Source organism: Spinacia oleracea, chromosome 5, assembly GCF_020520425.1.
Source record: "Spinacia oleracea cultivar Varoflay chromosome 5, BTI_SOV_V1, whole genome shotgun sequence".
Lineage (NCBI taxonomy): Eukaryota > Viridiplantae > Streptophyta > Magnoliopsida > Caryophyllales > Amaranthaceae > Spinacia > Spinacia oleracea.
This window is the reverse complement of record NC_079491.1, coordinates 41903347-41927610: the sequence shown is the minus strand read 5'-3', so window position 1 is coordinate 41927610 and position 24264 is coordinate 41903347. Positions and strand designations below refer to the sequence as shown.

General features: G+C 36.3%; 1 protein-coding gene and 1 long non-coding RNA gene across 9 annotated transcripts; one reads left to right on the top strand and one right to left on the bottom strand.

Annotated features, from left to right (window-relative positions):
- Nucleotides 1-11837: 11837 nt before the first annotated feature.
- On the top strand, nt 11838-14023 carry LOC110804601 (uncharacterized). The gene is made up of 4 exons (XR_008922220.1): nt 11838-11942; nt 12047-12143; nt 12798-12862; nt 13836-14023. It is a non-coding gene; the product is annotated as an uncharacterized lncRNA (long non-coding RNA).
- Nucleotides 14024-16220: 2197 nt separating this feature from the next.
- On the bottom strand, nt 16221-23759 carry LOC110804603 (uncharacterized). 8 transcript variants are annotated; one of them, XM_056830391.1, is made up of 10 exons: nt 22832-23758; nt 20832-21965; nt 19592-20692; nt 19326-19367; nt 18029-18105; nt 17794-17878; nt 17624-17707; nt 17440-17541; nt 17264-17337; nt 16221-16970 (listed from the first exon to the last, which is right to left on the bottom strand). In XM_056830391.1, exons 1-9 carry the CDS (start codon nt 23585-23587, stop codon nt 17305-17307), a joined length of 3414 nt encoding a protein of 1137 aa, XP_056686369.1. In that variant the 5' UTR covers nt 23588-23758; the 3' UTR covers nt 16221-16970; nt 17264-17304. The 8 variants fall into 8 exon arrangements, 4 of the variants coding, with proteins under 4 accessions (XP_056686369.1, XP_021865902.2, XP_056686371.1 ...); XM_022010210.2 differs by having other exon boundaries at nt 17264-17362; nt 22832-23756; XR_008922168.1 differs by lacking the exons at nt 16221-16970; nt 17264-17337; nt 18029-18105 and having other exon boundaries at nt 17483-17541.
- Nucleotides 23760-24264: the final 505 nt, after the last annotated feature.

The following is a 24264-nucleotide window of genomic DNA, read 5'->3' as shown; positions in this document are numbered from 1 at the left end:
AAAGTCCTTAAAGAATACGTGTTCGGATTTTCTGAAGAACTTCGAAAAGCCTCCGGAATGTCCGTTTATATTTGTTGTTCGCCTCGAAGACCTTTCGAGGTCTATTTTCTCCCACTTGTCATTTTGGAAACGAATCTCCAAAAGGACATTATTTCGAGCAAACAAACATTATGTTCTCGAAAATTCGTGGTAGAAACAATACCCGTGTGTCTCATTTGAATAAATCACAATGAAACATATATCTAGACATGGGCCTTAGTTTGTTGAATAACAAACACTAAGCTCCCACTGAGTTTAGCAACTCTTTAGATATATATTTATGAAAAGATATTCTGAAATTACTTTTCAATAGCTTTGACGAATTTGGTTTAGTTTGTTGGTAGTTGAGCATTTTGTTTTAGAAATTATAGGAAAAGTCTTTAGGATTCATCATTGATCGAATCAAGTACTAATTGACTTCGATTATTCCAACGTAGATATGTCATATCTTATGGAGCTTGATCGTGAATTTACAACACACAATCATTGATGATCATTCTTGACTTAAGTAATCATCAACATGATCTGACCTAGATCTTTATGATTCCTTGCCAAGTGGATTTTATACTTCTGAATCTTTGAACTAGCCAAACAGATTCAAACTTATATCACATTGAGTAAATAAACCAATATTCACTTAAATTTAGGTGAAATAATAAAGTCATAAAATCTCTTTTTAGCTTTGAACTCTATTGTCTAGGTATTCTAACAATAGTTCATATCTTTTGTTACTTTCAACAAGTAAGACTAGCTTGTCTTGAATTGATCTAGAAATCAATCAACTTTCAAAGTCCATCGAAATAGAGCTTATGAATGTTAACTTGTTGATATGGTCTAAGCAACAATGCCAAAGATTAGTGGAACTCAAATCAAAGGGTTGATTTGAACCTAGTAAAGATCTTATTGTTAAAGAGTTGTTTGTTTTAATCAAGCATATTGACTCAATCTGTAATTGACCATTTCATTCAAATAAACAAACAAACATTGTTTTTGTTCTTCTGAATGTGAGTCTTTCTGTGTTTGAAACAAAAATTTAGGTATGCTGATTATGGAACAAAATAGCCATTAAGTTCCAGCCTTGAAAGGACTTAAAACAAACTAGATGACCCTACAACTAATGTAGCATTGCCATGCTTTATTTCCCACTTGTAGGCCATTAGTGTAGCCTAGCTTCCATTGTTTGAGTTATTACCGAAGTAAGAACCTCAAGCGGTATATGATACCAAGGAAGTTTGATTGCTAGGTCACTTCTCTTTAAACATAAACTTATAGGTAGAAACGGAATCGTAAATTCCTTTAATTTGTTCCTTGTTTTCCTATTTCTTGTACCCTTTCTTATAGTCTTAAGAATTGAATTCTTTAGTGTTGACTTTTATACTTTGTTAGACATGTCCAATGTCATTCCAACAAGGTTCTTACCATTTTATGTTAAATATTAAGTTTCAACTAGATGATCTTACCAGAAGATTCTAAAGTTCTCTAAGCATCGATCTATTCGAATGTCTAGGGAATAGACTCATTCGAGAATTAAATGGACAAAGATATTAGGTTGTTAACCATTGGTAAAGCTGAGCATTTAAACTCAATGCTTTATGATCTCAAAACTACATCGTATTTTTGAATCCACAAGCACCAACCGGTTCGCCACTCGATTTTGATATTCGAAAACAACCATAAAAGTCGCTAAAAGAAACGTACATTTTAAATTGCTCATTTTCTCTCATTTCCGTGAATCGTTCTTGGATTCACTACCAATCGAGGAAATTTACTGTTACCTTTCTAAAAGGATTTATTGCAGTGCAAGATATTTAATTATAAACAATAATTAAAACATACATTGAAGCATGCAAGGTCTAAACATTTATCATGAGTAATAACTTGAAAATTAAAGCAATCATGCAATTTAAACAAGTTATTAGCATTTTATTCGATTTTATTGTTCCGACAGGTGTGAATAAAATGATTCCAAGACCCTAAAATCATTGAAGAATTAAGCACATTATGTATTTTGACTCAATTCTAAAACATTTTAGGTAAGCAAAAAAGCCTTTTGCTAGTAGTCTAGAAACTACTCTTGGTTGATAGGTACGTCTAAGAACTTATTAGGTAAACCTATCGATTTTTCCACGACATAAAAGGACTCCTTACTTATATCGTTGAGTTTCACCAAAACTAACTTGTACTCACAATTATTTGTGTACCTTACCCCTTTAGTATCGATAAGTAACACCTCGCTATGGCGGAAACCTATTACTAAGATCGATGAAAAAAGGATATCCAAGTAAGTGTTATTTTGGCATGGCACATTTTAACTCAATTTTTAAGTTTGGAACTTAAGGCTCTTACTATGTTGGTTAGATTTTAAGTGAACTAAAATCCTTAATCATGCAACATAATCAAGCTTCGATCTCATGCATATTTAAGACATATTTAAAAGCAATAAATAACTTAAAACATGCATAAGATAAATGTGATCTAATATGGCCCAACTTCATCTTGAAGCTTCAACTTCAAAGTCCGTCTTGAAAATCTCCGTGGGAGGCGCCATTTTCTTCAAATAGGATAAGCTATAATTAAACTAATTACAACTATTTGATGGTACGCAGACCATATTTGAATTGAAAAACAAATTTGGTGCTTTAGACCAATTACATTCAAATTAATGGTACGCAGACCATATTTTCTATCCTATTTGGGCCATACTAGTCACTTCATAACCTGCAAAACAGTACATATACAATATATACCATTCACCCATTCATTATCATGAATGGCCCACGTAGCTTGTTAGTAAAACACGTTATGCATCACATAAATATTTGCAGCAATTAATTAAGGGCACCAATAATCTACCAATTATTCAGTCCTTATTAGTTATAATCAAGTTGTTTAACCTTAAAGGATTTGTAGACCTAATCAAGAGTTTATGACTAATTGCTCCCACTTAAACCAATAAATTCATATGCTTTACTAATTTTAAACATAAAAATGTATTTCTAGTCTAACCGGAAACATACAAATTTAATTAAAATTTAAAGCTCATATAAATTTATAATTGAATCCACTTATTTAATTTATTTTCAGTCGAATTTAAAATAATTCAAGGTTTTTAATTTTAGTAAAATAATTAGAATAAATTAAAATTTATAATAATTATAATATTCAAAATTAAAATCCAAGAAAACAATTTAAATTATTAATTTTAAAATTAATTAAAATTACTTGAACTGAAAACCTCAAATTAAAATTTAAAACGCGACAATCGTAACACGACGAGCACTTGGGCTTGCGCCCAAGCCCCGTCGAGTGCACGAGGCTTAGCGCCCCTCGACTGTTCGTGTAGCAACACGCAAGCAGGCCACACGCAAGCAGGCCACACGCAACGCAGCAGTGCAGGCCACGCTGCGCGCGCCCGCTCGCTCGTCGCGCCTGCTTGCCTCGCGTCTGCTTGCTTGCTATGCGTGGCAGCGCGCGCTGTGGCGCAGCACGCTCGCTGCCCACACGCCTCTGCCCAAAGGCTTGCGCCTTGGCCCTTCTCCCTTGCCCACCCGCCCACATGCGCACAGCACTCGACACAGGGCAGGGTGCTGCCTTGTGCTCGTGTGCCATGGCCCTTGCTCGTTGCATCGTACCGCATGGGCGACGAGCTCCCTTGCTCGTCGTCGCATGCCCGCACTATACAACACCCCTTAAGGGTAACACGTAGCGTCCATTGCTTTGTGCGTGCAAGTTTTATGAGCGAATTGCATAAAAATTAAAACTTTTATTTCCAAAATTAATGACAAATTAATAAATCATATTAATTTCATAATTTTAGGGCAAAAAAATCGAAAATTTATTAATCAATTAATTTCTGATTAACATGGATTCAAATCTAGGTCATAAAAATTAAAAATTTAACATAAATTAACAATTTTTTATGGTGGATTTTAATCATTGGTACCTAATTAAATTATTAATTAATCATGAAAATCAAATCAATCTGAATTATTCGAATTTCAACAAATTAATCATAATTACAAATTAGGTTGTATAATTAACAAGTCTAGGCATTCATAATTGTTAAACATATACAGTAGGTCAATCAAAAACTCAAGATTTATCAACAAGAATCGCAAATACTTAATTTAACATCTTAAATTTACAAACTTTTGCGTTCGAAAAACTAAAACCTCCGAAAAGTCATAGTTAGGCTTCGAATTTGGGAATTCTGGGTTCGGCCGAAAAAGACGATTTTTGTCAAAATTTTAGAATGCCTTTTACATGTGGAATTGACACAAAAATCACTCGATTTGGATGAGTAACGAAGAAACTGCCGAAAAAACTGCGTACATATAATTAAATAAACGCAATTTGCAATTAATTACGAAAATTAATCACCCCTTTAATTCTTTGCAAATTTGTTAAATTTAACCATGTTCATGCAATTTAGATTATGAAAATAATAAGAGGCTCTTGATACCACTGTAAGGTTATGATACATATGAATAAACATAAATCATGCGGAAAAACCATAAAGCCAGGAAACATATTATTAACATAATCATTTAGCATAATTCAGATGCATACACTTTGTAGCGTGCCCTCCCTAGCTGCACCCGAACCGAACAAGAACAAGTCTATAGGACTCCAAGTGTCGTCCCTCCGTAGATAGTCCACAGCACGTTCGGATCCGTCTTAAGCTTGACCAACTAGAATCGCCCTTAAGGTTCCTTAGATTTTCGGCTATTTGGGTGCAAGTGTTTGGCTGATTTTTGCTTAAAAATCTTACCTTAAATACTTCAATAATCGTCTGTTAAATATGTGACCCTAGGCCTATATTTATAGAGTTTATGGAAAGGAATTATAATCCTACTAGGATATGGATTTATTAATTAGAATCCTATTTGAACTCTAATTAATAAATTTAATCTATTAGGATTAGGATTTAATTATTGCACGAATTTCGATAGGATTAGGATTCGTTACGAACACGAGTGTCGCACGACCACGAGGGACGTACGCACCCGCGCAGGCCTTGCGGCCCACACGAGTGGGCGCTGCCTCGCAACCCACGAGCACACGCTCCAGCGCGCGCGCCTACGGCCTTGCTGGGCCTGGCGAGGTTGTGGCCTTCGTGTTGGGCGCTTGGCTTGCTGGGCGCGGGCCTGGCTTCGTGCTGGGCCTTCGTCTGGCAAGCCTCGTCCGATGCTAATTCGTACGATGCGCTTCCGATTAAATTTCCGGTTCCGAAATTCATTTCCGATACGACCAATATTTAATATTTCCGATTCCGGAATTAATTTCCGTTTCGAACAAATATTTAATATTTCCGTTTCCGGAATTATTTTCCGATTCCGATAATATTTCCGATTCTGACAATATTTCCGTTTCCGGCAATATTTCCGATTCCGGCAATATTTCCATTTCCAATAATATTTTCCGATACGTACCATGTTTCCGTTTCCGGCAACATCTACAACTTGGATAATATTCATATTTCCGATACGATCCATATTTCCGTTTCCGGCAATATCATCGTTTCCGGAGTATTCATTTCTTGCTTATGACGATCTCAGCTCCCACTGAAACCAAGATCCGTCGATTCCGAATATCCATAGATGGAGTATTTAATTCCATTAAATACTTGATCCGTTTACGTACTATTTGTGTGACCCTACGGGTTCAGTCAAGAGTAAGCTGTGGATTAATATCATTAATTCCACTTAAACTGAAGCGGCCTCTAGCTAGGCATTCAGCTCACTTGATCTCACCGAATTATTAACTTGTTAATTAATACTGAACCGCATTTTTTAGACTTAACATTATATGCATACTTGGACCAAGGGCATTATTTCCTTCACAATCGTGTACTGTACCTTACTTCTCTTTAGACTACTATGGTATCAGCTAAAGTTGCGCATCATAAACTGGAGGACAGAGTGTGGGTGTTATGTAACGAAACACGCAAGGAATTTTCAACAAAATATAGGCGGAATTATATCGTGCAGATAAATTTGGAGACCAAATTGGCGGAGTGCGAATGCAATCTATAGATGACATGCATGACATTTGAAAGTGACGGTATACTTTGCAATCACATTATAAAAGTGTATGACATGCATGACATTCAAGATGTCCCAAAAGTTTATATTCTGCGTAGATGGAGGAAAGATGTGTCAAGGAAGCACTCGCATGTGAAGGTGGTGTACCATGATCCAAGTAAGACTGAAGATGTTATGAAGCATGATAAATTAATGCTTGCCTAAGATCCAATCATCTTGAAGGCGTCTACGAGTCCTGAGTGCATTAAAATCATGATGGATACATTGAAGGTGTTGGAGAAGCGGTTAGATCAACAATTGATTGGTGTAGAAGATGTGGATGATGATGAGCGAAATGATGATGTTGGTACTCCTGGTTCAATAACCAAGAGCAAGAAGAGGGCAACTACTCTTAAATCTGTTACAAATGGTTGTAGTCAAACCAAGAACAAGAGGACTACCAAAAGTACTCCTAAGTCTGTGAACAAACGAAACAAGTGTGTAACACCTCCTGATAATGTCATTGTGAATTATCATGTGGCAAGGAATAAACCACATAAGACACCAAGTAGTAGGCACTGTTCTTGTGTTGAGCCAAAAAGAAAACACCAATTAGGAGAAGGAAAAGCAAAACAAATGATGTTTCTGGTTGCTCACAGGAACCTCTCACGCAGGTATTAAAATTGTATTTATAATACTTCTTATTTTGCAGTAAATATGTAGATGACCATAACTTTGGTTTTACTTATTCAGGGCGATGATGATGTTGAGTTTACACACACTTCCGCTAGAGGTATTGAGATGTTATCTCAAGATGGCTCATTTGGGTATTTCACGAGCAATGTTGGAGATGTTGGTGATGATGGACTTAGCATTGTTCGAGATGTTGGTGGACTTGAAATGATGATGATTTTTTATGACGAATTTCTCTAGGCTTGGATAATTGATCTTCGAAGTCAGAAGTTTGAAGAGGACAATGTTAGGTTTAGACATTACATTATTAATTTATGTGTTGATGTTAATTTCAGAAGTTTGAAGAGGACAAAATCTATATTTATGTGTTGTTATTACTCCAACTTTCAAACTTTGCAATCCTTTCATGCGTCATGTTATTACATAAGTACCAATATTGAAACAAAAAAGTACCATATAAACATAATTGGTATAAAAAATGTACCAAATTCAACACACATGGGCTGGATTGGTATAATGAGAGTACCAAATTATCAGAAGTACCTACTTAGTGTCCAGTAATCCATACATAACATAGTAAAGGAGATAGAATTTATTGATCCATAAATTATAAATCCATATATAATTTATAATAGATTCCTTGATTGTATTAAGGCCCTGTTTGCTTAGGAGCTGTTAGCTGTTAGCTGATAGCTGGTTTGACTAGCTGTTAGCGGTTAGCTGTTTGCATTAGCTGATTCGACTAGCTGGTTTCATTAGCTGTTTGTGTAAAAGTGTTTGGTAAATTAGCTGATAGTTGTTAGCTCTTTAATATGTAAAATGACCATTAAGGACATTGACATACTTTGTTTCTTATTAATATTAGACAAATATTTTATTGTGTTAATTTTTTCTCGCTATATTTTTCTAATAAACATTGACTAAATAAAATAAATTTATTTTTAAAAAAAAATTATTCTTTATTTAATTTTTTTAATAATATATATTTTTCAAATAGATAAACATTACTAAGAATTTTTAAGCATGATTGCAATATACTTCAATTGCTTCAAAGTACTAATATAAATTTATTACAACTAAAAACGAATCTAGTAAATATGGTGAAATGAAAAAGAAAGTGTGAGTAATGTTTTTAGGAGAAAAATATGTAAGGTACCAAGGTTGATAGTGGTTTAATAATAGGCAATAGTAGGACAAAATAGTCATTTTCATCCACTTTCTCAAACCTCTAATTGCAAAAAGCTCCTATATTGAGCTTTTTCAAAATTTTCTTTTTCACCCCAAAACTCTCTTCCAATCCTCTCCTAACCAAACACTCCCAATTAGCTTTTTGTAAAGGTCAAACCTCTAATTCACCCCCAAAAACTCTTTTTCCCTCAAACCTCTCCTAACCAAACACCCCCTAAATCTTTGCACTTCCACTTATTTGGACTTATTTTAGACTAAATACGTTCATGTGTAGGTCATGTGCAAACCCTAAACCCTAAAATCAGAAATTAGAACCGATATGAACAAATCAGAACCGATCTATATCGATCATAACTATCGTTCAAAACCATATGGATCATAACTATCGATCAAAATCGGATCAATTACAAATGAAAACCGAAATGTAAAAATCAAATCATAATCGGTATGTACTATAAATCATCTCCATACCATGTCCGAATCAGAACCGGTCTACTTCGATCATAACCGGATCATTTCCAATTGAAAACAGATATCTCCATACCCTGTTATGATTTGTTTTGTACAAATCATAATCGACTTGTACTACATATCATATCCATACTGAGTCGTTTGGATCGGGTCCATTCGGATCGGGTAAGTTCACTTCTGATCCGGTTTGGGTATGAGACGGGTCCATGCGGCTTTCGGGTGATTAGATTAATATAAGATAAATTTAATAATAAAAGATATTGGTGATTAGATTAATAAAAGATATCGTGATTATTTCATAGAGAATATGTGCTTAATAATAATAATAATAATAATAATAATAATAATAATAATAATAGTTACAAAAGTTGTGTTATTTAGTTAGAACTAATGACAAATATGATTTTAACTTATATTTGGATGGAATTGGTTTAAGTTTAATCGAAATTTTACAGTTATTTTCGGTTCGTGTTATCGTTTCGGATAAAGCTTTGTCCGGGTTAAATCGGCTCTGTTCGGGTATCGGATCAATTCGGGTTAAAATAAATTTCAGATCGGTTTAGGGTAAACCCTAAACCCTAATTTATAAATTATTAATTATTAATTCAATACGGTAGTAATTATTTAATTATCTCATACAATAGAGAGACTTTGTCCATGAACATCATTATAGGTTGTGATTTAGATCCCTAAACCCTAAAACCCTAAACCCTAAAACCCTAAAACCCTAAACCCTAGAACCCTTAACCCTTAACTCCAAACCCTGAACCCTAGACCGATAAACCCAAACCTAAAACCTAAACCCTTAACACTTAACCCTAAACCCTTAATCCTTAACCCTTAACCCACAGTAGTTTCGAAGAATTAGTGAACATCTTTGTACTATTCTTTATGTTCATTTTGTTAATGGTACTTAGAGTTTTATAAATATGTTAGATACTATCTTAAGTTGGTACTTAGAGTTTTATAAATATGTTAGATACTAGCGTAAGTTGGTACGTAGAGTTTTATAAATATGTTAGATACTAGCGTAAGTTGGTACTTAGAGTTTTATAAATGATTCAACACTTGTTGGCTTTAAATTGTGCTAGTAGTGTCAAATTTTATGAGGCGGGATATTTTACTGTGATATGAAATTTTGAAATAATTTAGTATCCCAAAGAAAGACACTTGTCGAATCCACAATAGAGAGCAAGCTTTAAATAAAACGATTAATTTTTTAAAAAAAATTCCATATAAAAGGAAAACCCATTCTCTCTCCTCTCATTTGTACTGGTTTATTTTCTCTCTCCTGAAGTTCGGTGTAGTTTCTCTCTTCTTCGACTTGCCTTATTCGACTTGCGTTGTCGACTGCGTTCACCATATCCACGACCATTTTTCTTGCGCCAGGTAACAAAATCTGTATTCTTTTCCGTTTTCTGTATATCAATTTCATTCGGAATTTTTCCCAAATCAATTGTTCTCATTTATAAATTAGGGTTCTCAAATTTTAATTAACACAACCAATTTCAGTAATTCCACTAATGTATGGTCGTTTTTCTGTTCGTTGTTGGTGATTTGACATGATTAATAAGTAATGGTAGTCAAGTTTTTCAAAAGCCCCAATTATTTGGAACCCTAAATATATCCGTTCTCTTACAATTAGTGATTTATTTGAATTTGATATTTGGGTAACCTGGTATATTACCCTTGATTGTGTGTCGGTATTCGAAACCCTATTGTCATGTCAATTTCAAACGTAATTTATTCCAAATTTATTGTTTTCACAGTTTCATGAGGAAGGGACTAGTTCATTGTGCTAGGAAGAGAAAATTGGGGAGTAACGTCATTGAATATGAGGGTACTTCAAAGTCCAAATACAAGAAACATAAAACTTTCGAATACTTTGGGGATGATGAACTGGGTAATTACTTCACCAGTAACTTAAGTGAGGTACTTAAACATGATAAAAACATGTTATGAAGAAGAGTAGGGCGGTCGTAGAGGAAGATTCGTACGAAGATGATAGTCGTGATGAGGATGATGAGGAGTATGATGTTGAGGAGAATATTTCCGATGATGAGTATGATGAAGTGCCAGAGCCACGGCCAGCAAAGAGGGGACACAAACAACAAGCTTCTCGGAAAATATTACCCCAGCAAGGTATCAAAAAGATATGAAATCCTACTCCAAAGCCACGGCCACGGGTATAGCTATGCAGCAGCAGTGACTAGTTGTATTTTGTTTCCTGATTAATCACTTGTATTTGGTTCCCTGATTGATTGACAAAACCTAAAACTTATTAATTTTCATAATGCTATGCAGCATCATGGCAATATGTTGTGAGAAGAACACAAGCGCTGTCAAACGGGGAATAAGAACTAGTGGAAAAACAATCATTTGCATCACCACATTTTCCTCGCACATTTAAACATGTGACAATTGACAGTTTTTAGCATTAAAATTAGTCATTTGCGTCGTAGAATTACTTATCTATGACGCAGATGACTCTAAGATGTTCTCAGAGTCATCTGCGTCGCAGATTAGTAATAATGCGATGCAAAATACTCACTCATTTGCGTCGCAATTACTAATCTGCGATGCAGATGACTCTTAGAGTCATTTGCGTCGCAGATTAGTAATTCTGCGACGCAAAGGAGGTAAAAAAAATTCGGAACTTTTCATTTGGATTTTTCCACCTCCCCGCAAGATTTTCAATTCTATGACCTAAGTCTTTACTCTAACCAAAGCCAACACTGACCTAAGTCTCACTTCACGGACCTCACTGCCGCTACCCCATTCTCACTGCCTTCACTGTCGTCGTTCTCCTGTTCCGGCCCCTGCGTCGTTCTCCTGTTCAACCTCAGCGAGCAGATAACGCAGCTAGTTGTTCGTCCTGATAACGCAGCCCACCACTGTAATCCCCCGTAATTTTATACATTTCAGTTATATATTTTAACGTATATTTAATATATTTAAATAAGAATTTATGAATTTTGGAAATAAATATATAGTTAACGTATATTTAGTTATTTCATTTTAATATTTTCAACGATTTACGAAATCGAAAATGATTTTAGAATTTTAAGTTGAAAAGAATTTGAATTACGAAAATTGATTGAATTTAGAAAACGATCCTATTCAGTTTTGGACTCGAATCATAAAAGCTAAATCCTAAGTCTAGCCCACTTGAAAAGCCCAACATCAAAACCCAAACTCAAACCCTCCCCTTCTTTCTTCTAATTCACGTGAAAGCTAGGAAGAGAAAATCAAAACCCTCCTTCACTATTCACGTAAGTTTTCAAACCCTCAAGAACTCATTCTCTCTCTCTCCTCGTCGCTGCTCTCCTCCTTCACGTCGTTGCTCCAGCCGCCGGTCTCCTCGCCGCCGGTAAGTATCCTTCTCCTTCTCCTTCTCCTTCGATCCCTCCTCCTTCGTTCCTATGCTAATTTTGTTTCTTGCAAACTCCTTGCGCAAGCTAGCCGCAGCCACCATCTTCTCGCTCCTCCGCCCAACCGCGTCGCTGAGCCGCCACCCTATTGTCGCCGGTAATGATCTCCATCCTCCCTCCTTTTCTTTCTTGTTTTCTTTTTGTTATTTTCGTACTCGTTCCTCCTCCCTTTTCATGGCTGACCTTCACCAATTCGCGCAGCCACCGCAAGTAGCACCACCGTGTGCCGCCGTCGCACAGCCCCTGCCGCAAGCCACCTCCGTTCGCCGGCCAACTCTCTCTCCTCCTTCTTGAATTGGTTACTTTCTTAAACCATAAGTAACTAATTATTTTAAATTAAAGTTTGTTAATTTAGATTATGTTCTTAAATTAAATTTATAATTTTTATGGTAAATATGATTTTCAGATTTGATGTTGAGATTAAAAACGAATTAATTTTCAGTTTTGATTAATTAAAATTAAATTAGGGCTTAATCATGATTTATTAGTTTGAATTATGTTTTCTTGAATTAAAGCTATGGGTTTTGTGATGTAAATTATGAATTTAAGATTATATGAATTTTATAATAAAGTTATTGATTTTCAGATTATCTAATGACATTGAAATACTGGTTTTGATGGTTTAAAGTATGAAATTCAAGGTTTTTATGAGTTTTAATCATGATAGGTTGAGTATGAATTATTGAATTGGTTGTTTTGAGATACTAGGAACGTAGATTGACCTTGGTGAAGCTTTTAAATGAATTAATATTGCTGAAAATTTAAAGTACGATGTTTGCAAAAGTTTTCAACGAATTTCAATCACTGGTTCAATAATTATGATGCTAGGAAAGCAAATGTTCAAGTTTTGATATTGGGGAAAGTTCTAAATCTATTTAGGATGCATTTAGAATGCTTTATTATGGTTGTCAATGATTAGAAATTGATTGAGATTACTTGTTGGATTGTTTAGGCGGAGAATTCTCTTTAGGCGACTTTTGAAAGTGTTAAGGTGGCCTATCAGTTTGTTTACACAAGGTACGTACATACCTGTGTGCTTGGAATGTGTGCTAATTGTTGAAACCATGTTGCATTGTTGATGAACTTGGTTATGTTGATATCGTTGATGAATTTAGTCAGGTTGAATATTGCATGTTTAATACTGTTGGTTGGACATATTGAACCTATATTGCATTTTGAGGATTATAGCATGTTAGTATGGATGGTTGATACAAACATGTTTGATTGGGAACACTAGATTACTTTGTATATAATTCAGATCAGTGGATTGTTGTTCCCTTTTAGCTTTTTCACTACTTTATGAGGGCCGAGGACCTCATTTAGTAAGTTGAAACCTTATACCCATATACAGGGTTGATCAGTATTAAAAGAAGGATTGGAGTTAATTGGAATGAGTCTGGTTTGATGCCTTTGTGATCACTTACTTAATTCCAAGATAAAAACAGTTGTAAATAAATGTGGATTGTATGCCTTATGTGATTGTTGAGTCATAACAGGGTGTCAATTTGTAAACCATGTAAAGTGAAACTGAGTAGCAATAGCTTTAGACTGTGCACGTCTAAAGTGACGGACAAACAGGAGTTGGGGTTCATGGTGGTAGCCCATGGCCTTTAATTCGGACCGGATTGATCACCGTGTCCTATTTTTATTCAAACGTTCCTCGATATCGCAGGTCATTGAGGTTACGGAGTCGCGCCCGTACCTCGTCTTCCTTAGTGAAGCATCTAGCTAGAAAACTCGGTCCATTGTCTATTTCAATTAAAATAATATTATTGTTATAAAAGTCCAGTCCAGTCTAGCCTAGCCTAGTTAAGTATGGTCGTTAAATTATCATATTTTGTCTGCCCTTGTTTATGTTCATTAGTATCATATTAGGATTATTATTGTTTTAGTATGTAGTACTCAGCTTTGCTGATTACGTGCTTTGTTTGTGTGTGTTGATCATGGCTATGCCTTATTGATCCTGTGATGACCCATCTTTGGTGAGCAGTCTCTAAGGATCAATAAGCGTTGCCCATCTACAGGTTTGAAGATGATGCATCATTGGGATCGGGATTAGAGAGCTTGTAGTTATATTTTCTTTATTAAGTGATTTGGTTTGTTAACTTAAATTTGAAATTTGTCGTACTATTCGTATTTCCTTATTTCAGTTAATTGGTTTTGGACCTAATATGTAATAAGATTACTTATGAACCTAAAAGTTAGTTTTATGTTTTCCGCTGTAAAATTCTGAATAAGCCGTACGTTTTCACACGGGCGATAATACTTTGATAATTCCCTACAGTTATATTTAAAAAGGGTTATTTTAGAAAATGGGAATTGTCGGGGTGTTACAACCACGGCAGCTGCTGCCTGTTATCGCCGCCGACCACGACAGTTGGTCCCTGTTGACGCCGCCGACCACGCCGCCGTCCACTCCGTATGCACCCCTGCTCAGTCGTCCCTCCTCTTTTAATAATTAGGTACATTTTAAATTGTTTTTAAATATTTATACTTTCAATAATTAGGTTTTAATTGAGTGTTGTGGGTTTTATTTAGTTGAATAAAAAAGTTGTTTACAATTAAGATTGAATTTAAATTTTGATGTTAAGATTGAAAGTTTGTGGATATTATTTAGTTAAATTTTAATTGAATTTTAATTGTGCATTTTAATTTGAATTGTGGATATCATGATAGAATTTTAGTTGTACATTTCAATTGAATTTTAAGATTGAATTTTAATTGTGGATATTATTTAGTTGAATTTTAATTGAACTTTAATTGTGTACATTTAAGATTTAGGTTTTGTTGAATTTTAATTGTAGTTTTTGATGAATTGTAATAGGTTATTATAATAGTTGGTTTTGTAAAATTTATTTGTTTATTACATTTAGGTTTTGTTGAATTAAGTTTGTGAAATGAATTTTTGGGTTTGTGTAGGTTTATGTGATGGTTTGTGTAGGTTATAAAATGAATTTAGGTTATGAAATGAATTTAGGTGATATATGAAATCATGTTTTGGGTTTGCTACAAAATTCGGGTTTGTGAATTTGTGATGTGAAATGAATTGTACGTTATGGGAACTTGTTATTAGTTATGGTAGATTTAGTTGGAAGCTAAAGCCATGGATTTAAAATGATATGATAGCCTAGTTTATATTCTAACCTTTGACAAAAATTGGTCATGTTGTTTTATCTTTAGTGGTTGAAAATAGATCGAAGTTGGATCTATGGTAGTAAACGATTTTCTACAAGGTTCTTACAAGGGATTCAAGAGTTCAGTAAGCTAAGGTTGCCTTGAAACATCAATCAGAACATGAATCAAGTTTAATTCAGTGTCCTTGTTGTGATTGCAATAATTCAAGAGGGTATCGGGATATTGATGATATTGTTGATCACATAGTCCGTCGCGGTTTTAAGAGTAACTACACGACGTGGACATGGCATGGTGAGAGTATAGATCATGGAGCAAGCTCTAGTATGCCGAGCTCGAGTCAGCATAATCATTGTGATAATGGTGATGAAAATGAAATTGAGGATGATATTGGTGTTGAAAGTGAGGAAGAAGAGGAGAAAGATAGGATAGATGAGATGATGCATGATGTGGAAGACCATCATTTCGTTGAGCGTCCCCGTATGTATGAGAGTATAATCAAAGCTTCCGCAACTTAATATAATTAGCATAATAGCTAACAAATAATCAAAATAAACTTAATTAAAGAAAATAAAACCCTAATTCGTAAACCTAATCGAAAAAATCTGAAAAATAAATCAAGAAAAACTTCATTCGAAAACCAAAAGAAATAAAAATCAACTACCTAAACAGGAAAATTGAAGATCAACTTCAAAATCATTGTGAATTTTTAAAAGAAAACGCATTAGATAGCCAATATTGGCATGTCGGAGTATTTCCGAGAAAGGAGAAAACAAGAGAGAGAAAATCAAGATAGAAAAATGAATGAATGTGAAATATCAGAAAGGTGGGAAAGTCATTCATAAGCCGATACTCTTAATGAGATTTGAGCGGGTGAAACATGAGCCGTTCAATTGAATTGATCTGACCGGTAAGATTAGTTCTTATTTTCATTATAGCCCTATATTCTAGCTAGCACTCATTCTTATATATAAGGATCCAAATTTTTTTAGTAGAGATGAAAGATAATTCTTATTATTAATTTATTATGAATTTATTTAAAAAAGACTTGCCATCGCGCAAGATGCTGAATTGCTGCTAGTCGCCTATAAAATGAACAACAAAGTTTGTTCTTTTTTTTTTTTTGAGAGGAGAGGAATACGATAGATTCAAGTGAAAATATTAAGGAGTACCTAAGAAAGTTCTCAAAGTAATAGAAACTTGCACATTATCCTGTCACTATCCTTTTTGTGCAAAATTATACTTGTTGCCAAAAATAAATAATAATTGATTTCTCTGGTGATGAGAATTGAGGCTACACCCTGTCACAAGTCTGACAAATTAATAATTTGTCAATTTCAACAAATATATTTATTTACAACTGTATGCTGATTGTTGAGCCGGCTGAACCCCGTGTACTAGATATACTTATTCTACAAGTCTACAACACACAAAGGGCTACCGTCGATAACAGAAACCAGACTCATGTAATCGGCGATAACAGAAACCAGACTCGTGTAATCGGTAACACTGTTACCGATTACATGAGTCTGGTTTCTGTTATCGACGGTAGCCCTTTGTGTGTTGTAGACAGGTAACATAATGAGCATTCCCAGAATATGGGTGAGCACAAAGCCTCCGAAACATTCAGCAAATACTTCTAGTTGAGTAAACCATCCATTGCTGACAACCAGTACATGCACAAATTCTTTCACCAAGAAGCCAACTTTAGATGAAGCTCGTGTAAATTCCATTGAAGACATGTCCTTTCTTCAAAAAACATCCAGCAAATCATCAGCCAGCTTTAGTTTCTCTATTAAGCTTTAATTTCATGGAACTACTATGTACAAAATGAGTTAATTTGAGTGGCTTGAAACACTGTGATACTTCTCCTTTCCTTAATTTACGTATGTTGAGCTTTCACTTTACGCAAAAACTCTAATATCTCTGTATACGAAGGATCGTCACGACTGACTGGCTTGCAGGAATTGATATGATCTGTTGACTCTAATACCTAATCAAAATAAGATAGTGATCAGACTGAGAGCAAAAGCAAAACATATGACTTGGATCAATAGCAAACTGATCAGGGTCACAGATATTTAACAACAACAAAATTTCATCTTTAGAGATAATGCTATTATTCCTGTAAGCTAACAGAACTTTCAACCTGTGCTATGATTGAATGAATCTCAGTCATTATGACAATCACAAACAAGCAGTTTATATACACGCCAACATGAGGACAAAGGGTAAACTTTCTAAACTTCGTCCAATGATGCAACCTCAACCAAGCATAATACTTACCACAATTTCACCAAATCCAGGGTATGCTGACTCAATTGGAACTATCTCCATGCGGAAAGCCCATCCTCCATAACCTTCAACAATTGGAGTCACCTTAGTCTGAAAGGGACAATAAAAGATCATGAACAAAGTTGCAGAATGTTTCATAATCAGAAACATTAAATAGAATGCTTCACCTCACAAAAGCTGAGAACTTCAAGTAACCCTTTCTTATGAAGTTGACGCATAAAGTCATTAAGCTCAACCAACCTAGGAGATCCACTTCTTAGCTCCCCTATCTATAAATAAACAATACAACAGGTTGGAGTAAAGATGTAACAATGTTGAAGAAAGCCACACGGAGCTAAGAAAGAGACTGACCGAAGGTGCAGGGCGAAGCACAAGGCCCATCCGCCAGGGCATATCTGCAAGTCTGCTGCCAAAATGTGGACAACTATAGAAAACCTGTCACCAAGGATAAATCAAGTATCAGAGAATGCCATTAAAAATTATGTGCGTGTAAAAAGAGAGGAGTCAAGGCAGAGGCATACAACTCCAACGGTGTTGTTAACAAGATTATCCAAATTTTCTGCCTTAGCTTGATGTAGCAGCTGCTTCACTACCAGCCCGCCCATACTGTAAACATTAATCATTCAAAAGTGATGTACAGAAAGATCTAATAAATACAAGCGACAAAAACAGGTATCCCCCCCCCCCCCCCAAAGAAGCGTAAGAAAACCAGACAAAAGAGAGAAACTGGTGCTTTGAAAGGGGGCGGGGAAGAACCTGTGTGTCACAAATACAGTAGGCCGACTGCCAATGTCTGCAGCGACAAGCTTCTCTAAAAGCATTGAGCTGACCTCCTGTAAGTTGTACATAAAAATCATGGGAATGATCTCCTCAATAGAACGGGCTATTACAGACAATACCAGTTACTAATTTACTATATTAATAATCAATTATTCCTATAGCTTGTCAATTGTGCTATATCAATTGTACTTATATCTCAATTTGCTATATCAATTGTACTTATATCTCATTAATTCCTAAAGTCGAGAACGCTATTTCCATAAAAGAGTATAGGCCTATAGCTTGTTGCCTCGTCTTGTACAAAATTATTTCCAAAGTTTTGGCAAACAGGATGCAAATTGTTCTCTCTGATGTTGTAGGAGATAGCCAATCGGCTTTTCTAAAAGGCAGGGTTATCTTTGATAATATCTTGCTGAGTCATGAATTAGTTAATGGGTATAATAGGAAAGGTTTGTATCCAAGATGTATGGTAAAGATTGACTTGCAGAAAGCGTATGACTCGGTTGAGTGGCCCTTTCTGAAGTTTCTAATGTTGGAGCTATGCTTCCTTTATCAGTTTGTGCGGTGGATTATGGCATGTTTGTCTTCTGTTTCCTACACTCTCAATGTCAATGATGAGTTAACAATTCCTTTTGAGGGGAGGAAAGGGCCCAGACAAGGTGATCCTAATATCCTATTTCACCGTATTTGTTTGTTTTAAGAATGGAATATATCAATCGGTACCTTTTGGGGTTGAAGAACACGGTTGGTTTTCACTTCCACCCCAGATGCAAGAAGTTGGATTTAACTCATGTTTGCTTTGCAGACGACCTTCTGTTATTTTGCAGAGGAGACGTTGAATCTGTTAGGCATTTGTTTCATGCTTTCGATATTTTCTCTGAAGCTTCTGGACTCAAGGCTAATCCTACAAAAAGTTCAGTTTATTGTGGTCCAAGCAGGAAGTTACACTTGTCACCTACTTTTGGGATTTTCTGCTACTTAAAGAGTGGTGGGTAACCTCATTATTGTAGAACTATAAAAGAGGTGACTCATAATAGTGACTCAAGATAGTGGAAAATGATGTGGAAGAGAGATAACTTTATGCATGGTTATGGTCAACCTCACCATTGCTCATACTCTAACAACTTCTGTCAAGATATACATATGATCCAAAAGTTCAAATCATCTAACATAGGAGTAACAAAACACACACACCAAGACAGAATGCTGTCAAAATTAATGGCAAACAGTGTACCAAGTAGGGGTCCACTATGACGATGACCAAGATGCCTACCTGAAGAGGAAGGCTAGCTCCAGACCACTGAGTGAGATTTGTCTGCAAGGGGAATCAAGGTACTAGTTCAAACTCATGATCCAAATTAAAAAGTAAAAAATAATTGTATGGCACCCCATACACAAGTACTAAAACAATCATGATCCTATATTTTTTTTGAATACATGTATCCAAAATTCAAGTGCTATATGAATTAATAATATGAAATTTGACAATTCAAAACCCCAAGTAAGGGAAGGCACAAGGGAGTTTGATTATAAACAAACCTTGTATCTAAGTGTAAACAAACGGGCATGAGGAAAGTCAGCTGAGAGCCATTCACCTGGCCAAAAGGTTCCTTGCTTCCCTGCTTCCTGATCAATCTTCTCTACAAGGCCAGACTTGGTTGATGACTTGTCTTCAGATATCCGCCAACTCTTAAAAGGCCCACCACGCAAACCATGCACAAAAACTATGTCTACTGAAGGATTTTCTGAATTTGAACAATTCTCAATCCCCTCAGCGGTACTGCATAGATTGATATCATTATCATCACCAGAGTATTTACTTGAATTCCCAGATACGGGTTTCTCGGGGCATTTCCAGTGCTTTGATTCAGGATTGATCAGATATATCATGTCCTCGTAGCGGGGGCGAACACGACTATCATTCACAATTCCAGTACTAGTACCACCACTCTGTTTAGAGTCCGAGTCCTGTTTCTCATGGCAAAGCACATTTAACAGGGCAGCTCTGGCGTAACTTTGAATCTTTGGGTCATCACATCCAGGAATCTTCCCATTAGCACACTCTTCAAGCCAATTACACCAAGTTGCATCTGCCACAATAACCATTTGAACTTTTGGCAATGCCGAAAGAACAGTTAGTAGTCTAGCTGCATGCCTTCTGATGTGAGTAGATGGCGGAATTCGGACCTTTGATTGATCATTAGCATCTACCTTTGTCTCATCTAGAACCTTACTAGCCTGTTCCGGTTCCTCCCTAGCTCTTGATGCATCATACGCTTCAATGGCAGCAAGGCTTTCATAATCATCTCTTAACAAAAAGCGCCTTAACAAGCATAAGACACCAGAATCTACGATTTTGTTTTGATTTACAAGATCATCTGCACAAATTTCAGTTAGTGATTTGATTCCCTTCAGGGTAGCCACTGCTGAGTCAGCTGCATCACATTTAGGGTTCCGATCTTTATATAAGCTTTTAAATGCTACAGTGAAAGGTTCTTGAGAGAGAAGGTCGGCAATGGGGAATGAGTCACCACGGTCAGTGGCAATACCCAATTGCTTTCCAGCTAGATTAACAACAGAGTTTGCAAGCTGACTGGCAATTAATATACCAGATTGAACGTTTGACTGATCAATTTGAGTCTGCAAATGTAAGATAGCATCATATATGAACAATATTCACCGGTCAAACAATTGCAATCGGAAATTAGAGTCAGGGACAAAGGTGAAGATGCACTACAGAATTTTATAGAAGAATGAAACGATAAATGCACATCCTAACCTTCACTTTATCGCTTTTAGGCTGTGGAACTCCTTTTATTGATGCTGTCTTAGTGTCCAAAACTTCATTTAGTAGAATAGCCAACCACCCTTGCGAAATCGGCACAGAAGATGGCCCAAAATCCTCAAGAACACATGAAAGGATTTTTGTTGCTGAATATCGTGTCTTTTCAGAAGAAAATTTTCCGCAAGCCCAGGGAAGTAGGATACCAGACCATTTAAGACTTTCTTCAAGAGATAAACGATTTTCAGTGGTACAAATTAGTTCTAGTGCTCTTGCCAGTGCTTCTTGAATATCCTTACGTTGTATTGTCTGTTTAGCAGTGTCTCTCATTAAATCAAGACCTTTCTCCATAACAACTTTCTTAGCCTCTGGACTCTTATCAACAGAAAGCAAAAATGCAGACAAAGCCACCAGTGCCAAAGGTATGTCATCAGTTTTACAAGCTTGTGATATAGTTGAAAGCAGACAAGAACTCCAGTCCGAAACAGAATTACCTAACTGAACATTGTTGTCCTCTAAAAGTAACCGGGCAACCAGACTCCCATGCCATTTCACTGATCTTTCAGGGGCCGCTAAAGCAGTCATGATAGCATTTCCATCCTGATCTAATTCCTGAATGTGAAATCTGTTAACCTCCGATGCCATAGCCCAATTGGCCAGTGCCCATGCAGCAAATGGCACAGCAACATGCTGCGAATGCAAATCATCCCAGAGACCAGGTACTACAGCAGACGACAAGCTCGCATCTCCAAGGTAGCCATCATATCTTTTATGATAAACAGGATTTTTTGAAGCGTATTTACTAGTTGGTAAACTATCACTATCATCATAATTCACGAGTCCACTAGTTCTTGAAAGTCCTAATACGGTTGTCCCTCCCAGAACTTTAATACCAATACCCTTCAGTCCTTTTCCACCATCATCATCATCATCTTCAGAATGTGGATCATCCAAATTCAAACCACCTTCAATTACTTGAATTGCTGAAGCAATATCCCTCATTTCAGCATTTGCAGGAAGGCATGGCTGGAATCGGACATTGCCCTTGCTGTCACAGGTGGAAGTTACAACATCCATTATTGCGGCAACAAGCATGCTTCTCCCTCTAAAAGAATCAGAATTCCTTGAATTCTGTTCCAATGAAAGTGAAAGGTTTTTACAAAATGTAAACTAAGATGCATCAAAAATTATCATCAGTGGTATGAACACTGTGTATTTACAAAAACGAGATTCATGTAGTAAAAACCCACTCCATTAGTCCAAAATCAAACAGGTTATTTACAATGCTAAAATTCCTGAAATGATTGAATTCCGTGTGCTATACTTTCCCCAGTCACCATTCCACTGGTCATAGAGGTCATTAAAGAAATGACTTTAAAACATGAAATTAAAAAGGAAATCCCAATATCACACTACAAAAATAGATGGACAACTAAGGTACAAAATAGGTCGACATTCTGGTCAATCAATCAATAATCTTTTATTGTGAATGTGAGATAGCAAAATGCCCAAATGTAAACATAGCCTTAATCCACTAACGGCCATTTGATAGTGTGCAATAAATGTAAAAAATTAGCATATCCTTCAATTTGGTTCTGATTAAAACAATCTTATGATTCGTTTGTAACCGGTCAAACCAAATCACTTATGTATAGTACAATCATAGGGCATTATTCTAACCTTGAAAATCCTTCATATTTCTTATGTTAGAGAATTCCTATGCAATTGGTCAAACCACATTACCAATGTTCAGTTTACTCGTATGCATTATTTGAACCTCAAAAACCCTGCATATTAATTCTGGTAGAGAAATGCTATTATACGTTTAAAATTGATCAAAACGCCTTACCAATGTATAGTATACACTCATATGCATAATTCAAACCTTGACAATCCTTCTAATTCAACCAACACACTTACCCCCAACAAAACTCAACAAATTTGAAATCCGTACAAGAACAAAAGCTTAACTATGAATATGCAAAAGAGATTCAAACCTTCTTGGAGCGCTGAGGTTGAGAAGAGGAAATGAACCTCAGAAGATAAGGAACAGAATGAGGCCTCCCAAAAACCTGAGGCCTCACTATAGGATCAGCAATCAAGTAAGCCAAAGCTCTAGCAGCCTCAGCCTGGGTCCCACTAACTTCACCAGCAACGGTCTCCAGTAGCCAATCGACAACCCTTCCACCACCAGCGGCGACAATGGCGGTCCTTCGAGCAGCATTCGCGGCAGCAATGTCAGCCAAAAACGCCGCAACCTTAAACTCAAAACCCGAACGAACTTCATAGTTGGCGGAAGAGAGTACCGACTGCAGGGACTGCCATAGCACTGCAGCAGCTGCGCCAGTGTGCTTCATTTGATTGACGATTCGGCGAGTCGACTCAGCAGATCGCTGAATTGCTGCCTCGACAGCGGAGGAGATTCTGTGAATGTCATCATTGCCGCCCTCGGAGGAGGAGTAAAGAAGGTAGGAGGTGCTGGAAACAGCGGTGAGACCGAGGAGAGAGAGAGAAATGGTCGTTGTACGAGAGAAGGGAGGGGCGGTGGTTGGGGAGAGAGGAGAGAGAGTGGAGGTGGTGTTGACGTAATGGACTGGCGAATGGTTGGGGTTGCGTGTGTGGGGATTTGAGGAGAGAGAAGACGACGAGGACGGCGGTGGCGATGTGGCGGAGGAGGAGGAAAATGGGCGGCGAGGGAGAGAAGTGAGGGGATATCGACGGCGGCGGAAGGTGCGGAGGAAGAGACGAAGCATCACAAAATTTTACAATTCAATAATTACAATGTCAAATTCAAATCTATTGATTTTAAATTTGTTGTTTTGTTTGGGGTGTTGAGAAGGAAAATTAGGGAGGATCGTTGGGGTTTCTTGAAGAAGGGGAGGAGAGGAGGGGAAACAAGAGGGTTGTAAGTTTTGTTCACATTAAACAAAACAAGTTTTGTTCACCGAAAAATAAGTTTTAGGTGCAATAAGTTCACATAACTATAGATAACTTTCAATAAATTCTAATATTATGAGTTTTAATAAATTTAATATATATATATATAGAGGAAAGTTCATGTGAGAACACCCCTCTATGTGAGAACACAATATTATGTGAGAATAAATCTGGGCCTTTGAATATTTTCTAATCTAACATCTCAAAATCAAGGGTTTAGTAATGGTATTTTTGTAAATTTATTGAACAATTACCCAGCCATTTTCCTCCTTCTTCACGCTCACTGCTTCTCTAAAATCTACAGACCTCTATTTTCTCTCTCTTCATTGTGCCGCCATTAGAGGCTTAGAGCTTCAATTAAGGTTTGAGTACACTTTACTTTTGGCCTAATAGGCGCAATTTCACCCCAGATTCTCAAATATATTCACCACATTTCCAGATTTCGTGAGTTTAAAGGTATTATTTCATTTTTGTTTAATTTTTCAATTTTTAT

Coding starts and splice junctions, on each gene's coding strand:
- LOC110804603 (XM_022010210.2), bottom strand. CDS start 23,587: ATGCTTCGTCTCTTCCTCCGCACCTTCCGCCGCCGTCGATATCCCCTC. Junction 17,879..18,028: donor ACTGTATTTGTGACACACAG/GTTCTTCCCCGC, acceptor TAATGTTTACAG/TATGGGCGGGCTGGTAGTGA. Junction 17,542..17,623: donor TGCTTCGCCCTGCACCTTCG/GTCAGTCTCTTT, acceptor GTTTATTTATAG/ATAGGGGAGCTAAGAAGTGG.